Raw genomic sequence first — 11,324 nt, 5'->3', positions numbered from 1 at the left:
AAAACCATATGTGGGAAAATGCTTTCAAATCTTGCCATTTCCTTTACAAATTGGCACACAGGTATGGCATACGGCTGTGGTCATTACCAGATTGTTACCTTTTTTCCAGAATGGACAGGCAATATGCTCTTAGAGGTTATGGCACTGGACATGCCCCCACAAAAAACATGGCTGAATTTCTGCAAAGCAGCACGAGTCTGTGCTTGACAAAATTAAGGAAGCAGGGGAATTTGGAAGTCTCCATTATCAATCAAGAAATATGGGCTGGGGCCCATATTTCTGGGCCGGGATTGGTACCTCCTGCGGGGAGCACGCCGGGCTGCAGCTTCTGCTCGGGGTCCATGGAAGCTTGCGCACTCTGCGCATCCCTCTTCTGTCCGGCCGAGAGGACCTGATGCAATGCACTGCATTTGCAACCACAGATGAGTAACATCTTGGAAGCCTGTCTCAAGATCTGACGTCCCATGGATACGTCAAAGTGACTAGCTTGCCTCGAGGTACATCTCCTTGAACCAGGGTCCAAATGCAGCAAACATTCTGGTGATGGGTGTGGAAAATTCTGCAAAAGAAGGTGATCCTGGAACAATATTCTTCTTCAGGGAAGGAGCTGCTGTGTTATGGGATGTGAAAGACCAAACTATGAAGCATATGATGCAAGTTCTAGAAAAACATGAAATTCAGCCCTATGAAATTGTATTGGTTCACTGGAAAAATGAAGAGCTTAACTACACAAAAACAGAGGGGCAGTCAAAACTTCACAGAGGGGAAATCTGGTTAAATTCAGAGCTGGATTTAGATGACGCCATTCTGGAGAAATTTGCTTTCTCAAATGCCCTTTGCCTCTCAGTGAAACTTGCTATCTGGGAAGCATCACTGGATAAATTTGTTGAATCTATTCAGTCGATTCCAGAGGCTTTAAAAGCTGGGAAGAAAGTGAAACTATCTCATGAAGAAGTTATGCAGAAAATGGCTGAACTCTTTGCCCTAAGACACTGTATAAACTTGAGTACAGACTTCTTGATCACCCCTGATTTCTACTGGGACAGAGAAAATCTGGAAGAACTTTATGATAAAACTTGTCGGTTCCTCAGCATTACTCGTACAGTCAAGGTACTGTTTGAACTGGGACGAGTATTTTTTCTGATTAAGTGATGACCAAAGGAAAAGTATTGTTGCAAGAGATACTCGAGTTCTACAATCAAACATTAAGTGTTCATCTGCTGAGATATCTTTTAACAGGTATCTTTTCTTAAATTGAGGAATTGTTACAATGATCTTTTTCAGTTTCTAGTATTGCTGCTTGAATAAAAACTATGAAGAACCCAGTGGGAAAAAAAAGAAATATGTATTAAACATCAACTATGTGACCAGCACTGCTCTAGGTACAACGGACACAGAAGTAGATACAAGAGACAATTATTAACTTTATAGAAGCTTACATAGAAGCTTAGTGAATTACAAGAGAAAATAAATAAAATATGGGAAAGGGATGGGGGGGGTACCAGAAGTGCAAGTGATTTGTGATTGGATAAAGTGATTGGATAGGCTTCACGGGGAAGGAAACTTTGAGAAGAAGAAAAAAAAAGGTTAAAAATGTGAGGGAGTAAAAAAAAAAAATGTGAGGGAGTAAAACCCATAGATATTGGCAGAAAAAACACAACAAGAAGAGGGAACAGAAAGTGCAAAGGCCCTGAGGTCTAGGCATGTCTGGTATGTTTGAAGAACAGAAGAGAGGCAGTATTGATGGAGGCAAATAAAGGACAGCAGGATAGTAAGAGAGAACTTTAGAGAATCAACAGGATCTCTATTTGGAGGCAGGGGACAACCAGAGGAAGGGTCTTATAAAAGTAATTGGAAGGACTCTGATATTACTCTCAGTGACAGAGCCAGTCACTGGAGGGACTGAACAGAAAAGAGACATGATTTAACTTATATTTTAAAATGATCACTCTGGTAGTCATGATGACTGAATGGAATTAAGGACAGAGAAGGGAGGTCTTTTAGAAAACTACTGGATTAAGGCAGTATTAATGCAGAAGAATAATGGTAGCCTGAGCCAGGCTGTCTTTACTGACCATATAAATCTGAGGTAAGCATAGGTATACTGGGCTACAGTGGGTGAGTGCATGTATGTCAAGGGAGATTCAGTCAGAGCTAGCATGATCATGTAACCTAATCAACCAGACAGTTCCTATTAAGATCTATTTTATAGGTGTAATAACAAAGTGCCCTATTCTCCTCTCAAAAGTACCCTGGATTAGACAAAGATGACACAAAAAAGGAAAACTTCAGGCCAATATCACTGATGAACAGAGATGCAAAAATTCTTAACAAAATTCTAGCAAACAGAATCCAACAACATATTAAAAAGATCGTACATCATGACCAAGTGGGCTTTATCCAAGGGATGCAAAAATTCTTCAATATTCGCAAATTAATCAATGTGAGACACCACATTAACAAATTGAAAGATAAAAACCACATGATTAGCTCAATAAACACAGAGAAAGCCTCTGACAAAATTCAACATCCATTTATGAGCAAAACTCTTCAGAAAGAAGACATAAAAGGAACATACCTCAACATAATAAAAGCCACATATGATAAACCCAGAGCAAACATCATCCTCAATGGCAAAAAATTGAAAGCATTTCCCCTAAAGTCAGGAACAAGATAAGGTTTCCACTCTCACCACTACTATTCAACATAGTTTTAGAAGTTTTAGCCACAACAATCAGAGAAGAAAAATGAATAAAAGGAATCCAGATTGGAAAAGAAGTAAAACTCTCACTGTTACAGATTACATGATCCTCTACATGGAAAACCCTACAGACACCACCAGAAAGTTACTAGAGCTAAACAATGAACATAGTAAAATTGGAAGATATAAAATTGATACACAGAAATCCCTTTTGTTCCTATACACTAACAATGAGAAAACAGAAAGAGAAATTAAGGAAACAATCCCATTCACCATTGTGATGAAAAAAATAAAATAAATTACTTAGGAATAAATTTACCTAAAGGAACAAAAGACCTACATATATAGAAAACTATAAAAACACTCATGAAAGATATCAAAGATGACACAAATAGATGGAGAAATACACCATGTTCATGGATCAGAAGTATCAATATAGTGAAAATGAGTATACTACCCAAAGAATCTATAGATTCAATGCAATCTCTATCAAGTTACCAATGGTATTTTTCAGAGAACTAGAACAAATCATTTCACAATTTGTATGGGAACACAAAAAAACCTTGATTAGCCAAAGCAATCTTGAGACAGAAGAATGAAACTGGAGGAATCGACCTGCCTGACTTCAGACTATACTACAAACCTACAGTCACCAAGACAGTATGGTACTGGCACAAAGACAGATATATAGATCAATGGAACAGAAGAGAAAGCCCAGAGATAAATCCATGCACCTATGGACACCCTATCTTTGACAAAGAAGGCAAGAATATACAATGGAGAAAAGACAATCTCTTTAACAAGTGGTGCTGGGACAACTAGTCAACCACCTGTAAAAGAATGAAACTAGAATACTTTCTAATGCCATACACAAAAATAAACTCAAAAAGGATTAAAGATCTAAATGTAAAGCCAGAAACTATAAAACTTCTAGAGGAAAACATAGGCAGAACACTCTCTGACATAAATCACAGCAGGATCATCCAATAGCCACCTCCCAGAGTAAAGGACATAAAAGCAAAAGTAAACAAATGGGACCTGTTTAAACTTAAAATCTTTTGCATAATGAAGGAAACTGTAAACAAGGTGAAAAGACAGCTTTCAGAATGGGAGAAAATAATAGCAAATAAAGCAACTGACAAAGAATTAATCTCAAAAATATACAAGCAGCTCATGCAGCTCAATACCAGAAAAATAAATGACCCAATGAAAAAATGGGCCAAAGAACTAAACAGACATTTCTCCAAAGAAGACATTCAGATGGCTAACAAACACATGAAAAGATGCTCAACATCACTCATTGTCAGAGAAATGCAAATCAAAACCACAGTGGATTGCTATTTCATGCCAGTCAGAATGGCTGCTCTCAAAAGTCTACAAACAATAAATGCTGGAGAGGGTGCACAGAAAAGGGAACCCTCTCACACTGTTGGTGGGAACGCAAACTAGTACAGCCACTATGGAGAACAGGGTGGAGATTCCTTAAAAAACTGGAAATAGAACTGCCATACGACCCAGCAATCCCACTACTGGGAATACACACTGAGGAAACCAGAATTGAAAGAGACAACGTGTACCCCAATGTTCATTGCAGCACTGTTTACAATAGCCAGGACATGGAAGCAACCTAGACGTCCTTTGGCAGTCAAATGGGTAAGTTGTGGTACATGTACACAACGGAATATTACTCAGCTATTAAAAATAACACATTTGAGTCAGTCCTAATGAGGTGGATGAAACTGGAGTCTATTATACAGAGTAAAGTAAGTCACAAAGAAAAACACCAATACAGTATATTAATGCATATATATGGAATTTAGAAAGATGGTAATGATAACTCTATATGGGAGACAGCAAAAGAGACACAGATAAAAAGAACAGACTTTTGGACTCTGTGGGAGAAGGCAAAGGTGGAATGATTTGAGAGAATAGCATTAAAACATGTATATTTCCATACGTGAAATAGATGACCAGTCCAAGTTCGATGTATGAAACAAGGCACTCAAAGACAGTGCAGTGGGACAACCCAGAGGGATGGAGTGGGGAGAGAGTTAGCGGGGGTTTCAGGACGCGGGGATACATGTATACCCGTGGTTAATTCATGTCAATGTATGGCCAAAACTACCAAAATATTGTAAAGTAATTAGCCTCCAATTAAAATAATTAATTTTTTAAAAAAGTACTGTGAATTGGATGGTAATATATATATATATATAGTCATCATATATATATATATATATTATATACATATAATATATATATATAGAGAGGGTCATCTTAGTTATAGCCATAGGCATGTGGAAGTAAAATTTGCTGAAATCTAGGATTTGGCCTTAGATATATTATCATGGTGAGATGGAAATGATATATCTTGATTTGCTTCAATATCAAGCATATATTATATGAAATAAGCTTGGGCTTTTCATTGGAATAAGTTGTTTATATTCACTTTTTAAAACATGAAAAATAATAAGAAACTGCCACAACCCTATCTCCAAAATAAAAACTGATAAATATTGTATACATAAAACTGGATTTACTTGTATATATACTTCTTTTAAAATACCATGTCTAAATAAATGAGATATCCATGTAAATCCTATAATTATATAGCAGCAGCTAACAGTTATTGAATGGTTAGTTTGTAACAGGAAATATTCTAAGCATTAACCATATTAATTCATATAATCCTCATAACCACTTGATTCAGCAGGTAATATTATTGTCATATTTCACAAGGAAACTGAAGCAATGAGTGATTTACCAAACTTGCTAGAGATAATACATATTTCAAGTAGTAGAGCTAGGATTCAAATCCATACAGTTATGGTACAGGCCCTGTGTTCTTAATAGTTATGCTATATTGGCTCTCAAGTATCACAAGATAAAAGAAGCAATCAGTATCATTCTCATCCAGTGAAAACCAGTTTGGGTGTATCCTCCACACTACCATGTCTTGCTCTATAATCACATAAGCAATTACATTTTGAACCTCTTGAAAAGATGCTGGATTTTCAGTTTAATTTATTTAAAAAAGCAAACAATCCCCCCTCCAGTGGCAACCACTCCAATCTCTCATGACTGTCTTTGTAATATTACAAACATATACCAAATAAACATTTTTTAGGTTTATAATTCCTTACATGAATATATCATTTCATGTCCATTGTTCTTCAACATTTTTACCACAGAACAGTATATCATGTAGATCCTTTTACTTTAATAGAAACAGATCTAATTTTTCCCTTTAAAATTTAGAATGATTACACCATAATTTAGTCATCCATTCCCTTACAAAAGGAAAATCTTTATAATTCATTTTCATTAAAACAATGATGGCAGTATGCAGCTTACCTACCTTTTAGATAGGGCAGATATCTAATAGTAAAAATAATGCTGGATCCACAAACCACAGAATGAGAGAAAATATTTTCAAATGAAGATACTGACAAGTGATTAATCTTGAAAATATACAAAAAGCTCATGAAGGTCAATTTAAAAAAATAATAATCAAAAATGTGAGGAAGATCTAAATGGATATTTTGCCAAGGAAGACATACAGCTGGCCAAAAAGCACATGAAAAGATCCTCAACACCACTAAGTAGTAGAGAAATGCAGACCAAAAATATTACAAAGTATCACCTTACACTGGTCAGAAAGGCCATCATCAAGAAAGTCTAGAAACAACAAATGCTGGAGAAGGTAGAGTGAAAAGGGAAGCCTCCTACACTTCTGGTGGGAATGTAAATTGGCACAGTTACTATGAGAACAGTTTGGAGGTTCCCTAAAAAAAAACTAAATATACCCTTGTGGCTCAGCTGGTAAAGAATCTGCCTGCAATGCAGAAGACCTGAGTTTGATCACTGGGTTGGGAAGATTCCCTAGAGAATGGAAAGGCTACCCACTCCAGTATTCTGCCCTGGAGAATTCCATGGACTGTATAGTCCATGAGGTTGCAAAGAGTCAGACACGACTGAGCGACTTTCACTTTCACTAAAAAAACTAAATATAAGAACTACTGTATGTTCCAGCAATTCCATTCCTGGGCATATATCTGGAGAAAACCATAATTTGAATAAACATGCACGCCAATGTTCATTGTGGCACTATTCACAATAGCCAAGGCATGGAAGCAACCTAAATATCTACAGAGGAATGGATAAAGAAGATGTAGTACATATGTTCAATGGAATATTACTCAGCCATAAAAAGGAATAAAATACTGTCATTTGCAGTGACATGGATGGACCTGGAGACTGTCATACTGAATGAAATAAGCCATAAAGAGAAAGACAAAATCATATGATGTCTCTTATATGTGGAATCTAAGCAAAAAAGTACAAATGAAATTATTTACAGACAGAAATAGAGTCACACGTAGAAAAAAAACTTGAGGTTACTAGGGAAGAAAGGAGTGGGGGAGGGATAAATAAGGAGATTGGGACTGCCATATACAAACGACTATATATAAAATAGATAACTAATAGGACCTATTATATATTTTATTTTATCTTAATAATATATATTATATAAAATATATATTAAATAAAATAGATTAATAATAGGACCTACTATATAGCACAAGGAACTCAATACTCTGTAATGACCAATATGGGAAAAGAATCTAAAATATATTGGATATATGTATAATGTGTAATTGACTTAATTTACTGTACTACTGAAACTTACATAACATTGTAAATAACTATACTCCAATAGAATTTTAATTTTTATACTAATGTGCCAAAAATTACTTTACTACACTCCCAGTAGTCTGCTTGATAATGCCCATTTCCTCAAAACTTCTTAAACTTTATATCAGTTTGTTTTTCCATTTATTTTTATTAGTTGGAGGCTAATTACTTTACAATATTGCAGTGGTTTTTGCCATACATTGACATGAATCAGCCATGGATTTACATGTATTCCCCATCCCAATCCCCCTTCCCACCTCCCTCCCCACCCCATCCCTCTGGGTCTTCCCAGTGCACCAGCCCCAAGCACTTGTCTTATGCAAATACAAAAAACCTCGAATAGCCAAAGTAATCTTGAGAAAGAAGAATGGAACTGGATATATCAGTTTTTAATATTAATTTTTTCTAATCTCAAGGGTGAAAATTTAATTTGCAGTTATGCAAAGTTCAGGTATTTTTCAGCTGGCTATGGTGTTTCTAATACTTACTGTATGTTGACCAGTATATCACGTTTACATATGCCAGTCTATAAATCCTGAATGCATACTATCATTCATGTGATAATTATTAGTGGGTAAGAAAGAGGAGGATTACTTAGGAGAAAGAGACAGTAAATAGAAGGCTATTTGTATAATCCAGGACAAAAATGTTTGGAAAAAGGGAATGGTAATGGAGAAAAGGTAACAAATCAAAAGGGATATAAGGAGGCATAGTGCATAAAAGTTCTTGAAGAATTGTTGATCTGGTTACAGGATATACCATGGAAAATGATAGCTATCCAAATTTAGAGTGACCCAAGGAAACATGACTAGGCTCTCACCATAATTTACAAGATAGTGTCTGCCAATGTTGCATTTAGCTGGCAAACATATCTTCATTTTCCTTCAATGGTAATAATTCAAAAGTAAGAAACTAAATTGCAATCTCATCACAATATTTTAAAATGTTATCTTGCTAAAGTGATAAAGAAGGAACAATTCAGAAGAATTAGTGATGATTCTATATAAGTAATAATATTTGAATAGTATTTAAATTCAATTCAGGGCCAGTGACAAGCCTTGATTGTTCAGAACTTTTGTGTAATAAAGTTTTATTAAAGTATAAAAGAGATAGAGAAAGCCTCTGACATAGATATCAGAACGGGGCAGAAAAAGTGCCCTGCTGCACTTTTATAGTTTATAGTAAGGAGTTGCTATATATGATAAGCTAGTTGCAAATTAGAGAAAGGACATGCCTCAAAATTGAGAGAGTTACACCAGGCCCCTCACCCACAAAATTCATTTTGAGATAGCATTGACACAAGGTCATCCTGGGCCATAAAACAATTGACATGAATCTTGAAGAAAGGCAGACTTCCAAGCAAATACACAGTTTCATTAACAGCTTAACAGAACATTTCCCTGAGTAAAACATACTGGTTTGTTGAGCCAAGAAAGGCAGATTCTAAGGCAAATACTTAGTTCATTAGCATAGCTTAAGAAAACCACTTCCATAAGAAAAACTTCATTGGTTAGCTCAAGGTTTGAGAAAAGTTAAGTTCAGGTGGAACCAGGTGCCATGGCAACACAAAATTTTAAAAGAAACCTTCTTTTAATTTTGTATAGAGAAGGGAAAAAAATGTCTGACACTTGTAGTTTGTTTCCTCCTGCTGCTTAAGGAAGAGGAAGAAAAAGTCTGACACTTGCAGTCTATTTCCTCTGTTTGGGGACCCCTAGTCTTCCTGCTTGTTACCCTCTCATCCCCCCCCTTTTCTTTCAGGAATATTATACTGTCACCCTGCTTATTTAACTTATATGTAGAGTACATCATGCTAAATACTGGGCTGGATGAAGCACAAGCTGGAATCAAGATTGTGGGGAGAAATATCAATAACCTCAGATACGCAGATGATACCACCCTTATGGCAGCAAGTGAAGAGGAACTAAAGAGGCTCTTGATGAAAGTGAAAGAGGAGCGTGAAAAAGTTGGCTTAAAACTCAACATTCAAAAAACTAAGATCATGGCATCCAGTCCCATCACTTGATGGCAAACAGATGGGGAAATAATGGAAACAGTGAGAGGCTTTATTTTCTTGGGCCCCAAAACCACTGCAGATGGTGACTGTAGCCGTGAAATTAAAAGACACTTGCTCATTTGAAGAAAAGCTATGACCAACATAGACAGCATAGTAAAAAGCAGAGATGTTACTTTGTAAACAAAGGTCCATCTAGTCAAAGCTATGGTTTTTCCAGTGGTCATGTATGGATGTAAGAGTTGGATTATAAAGAAAACTGAGCACCAAAGAATTGATGCTTTTGAACTGTGGTGTTGGAGAAGACTCTTGAGAGTCCCTTGGACTACAAGGAGATCCAACCAGGGAATCAGCCCTGAATATTCATTGGAAGGACTCATGCTGAAGCTGAAACTCCAATACTTTGGCCACCTGATGCAAAGAACTGACTCACTGGAAAAGAACCCCCTGATGCTGGGAAAGATTGAAGGTAGGATGAGATGGGGATGACAGAGGATGAGATGGTTGGATGGCATTACCGACTCGATGGACATGAGTTTGGGCAAGCTCTGGGAGTTGGTGATAGACAGGGAAGCCTGGTATGCTGCAGTCCATGGGATCGCAAAGAGTCAGACACGACTGAGTGACTGAAATGAACTGAACTGATGCTGCCTAGGGAGAGGGGCATTGTTCTCTTCCATAACTGCTTCTGAGCTGATGAGGGGCATCATCCCTAAACTGATGAGGGAACATTCTCCTAACTCTCATATTGAGGATCTCTGATCCAGGGGCCCCAAGTAATAGTTGGAAGAAGCTGTTTGCTCCCTGAATCTATAACTGAGGCTAGAAACAAATCCAGTTACACAGTTATAGATGCAGGGAGCAAACAGCAAAAACATAACAATCAGAATTATTGCAATTAGGATAGTTTTCCACCAAGAGGAATTAGTTAATGCTTCCCAAAATGGGGCAATTGAGGTTTCAGGAATATCCATAGCCTGAGTCATCTTGTTCATGTGTTTTTTAAACTGAGTAATATTAGTGCTCATATCTGGTACATATGTACAGCACTGGGTATGAATAATGGTACAAGTTCCTCTTTGTGCAGCTGTTAGAATATCTAAGATCAATCTGCTTTGTAAAACCACTTTTCTAATCTGTATTTGTTCAGCATTAAGAGCTGAAATAGCTTTTTGAGAATCTTGTAAAGCCTGTTGAGTAAAGTTAGTCAGAGCATCCACTCTCAGCATAATGTCTGTAGTTCCTAGAGAGAGAACAAATATTGCAGCCAAATAATCATACCAGTTTAATACAGACTTGGTTCCGCAAGTTCTAAAATGTTGCAACTTACCAGGCTTCTCTGGAAGCTCTGAAAATGTGAAGCCATGAGTAAAAGCTAAACCTAGGGTGCATCTCCCTAACCAGCCAGGGGGAAGCCACGCCCATAGGTAAGATGCTAATTCTAATATATTCTCAAAAATGAAGATGGACAGCCATTTACGTAGGTATGTATATAGATTTAGATATGATAGGTAAATGGAGTAGCAAGTACTTACATAGAAATGTTCATTATAGTGATGAGGTTGAAGAAAGAAACAGAATTAGAAGTTCTGAATATCCTATCTCAAATATGGGGCATCACATTAAACTAGTTTATTTTTTGACTCATAAGTTAAAGAATGATTTTGAACAACATAAAAACATGATCCTCTAAGTCATTGGAAAACACAAAAATGAAGTCTCTATACTAAAACTTAGAAAAGCACGGATTTTTTAAAGAAAGCATATAAGACAAATGGGCAGAATAAAATCAATATTAATTATTAAAACAAATGTGAGTTTAACTCCTACGCTGAGATTGAATAGACAGATAGGTAGGTGTGTGTGTGTGTGTGTTTGTGTGTGTGTTTCACTGAATTGAAAAATAATTTGTGAAAG

At 36.6% G+C, this 11,324-nt stretch overlaps 1 protein-coding gene across 1 annotated transcript; it reads left to right on the top strand.

Moving 5' to 3' along the window:
- Positions 1-543: 543 nt before the first annotated feature.
- On the top strand, positions 544-1,152 carry LOC122690282 (required for meiotic nuclear division protein 1 homolog). Its single transcript, XM_043897365.1, has one exon. The coding sequence runs from the start codon at positions 544-546 to the stop codon at positions 1,150-1,152; it is 609 nt and encodes a 202-aa protein (XP_043753300.1).
- The last annotated feature ends 10,172 nt before the right edge of the window (positions 1,153-11,324 follow it).

The sequence above is a fragment of the Cervus elaphus genome, chromosome X (genome assembly GCF_910594005.1).
Source record: "Cervus elaphus chromosome X, mCerEla1.1, whole genome shotgun sequence".
Lineage (NCBI taxonomy): Eukaryota > Metazoa > Chordata > Mammalia > Artiodactyla > Cervidae > Cervus > Cervus elaphus.
The sequence above is the reverse complement of the archived record's forward strand: the minus strand, read 5'-3'. Positions and strand labels throughout refer to the sequence as shown.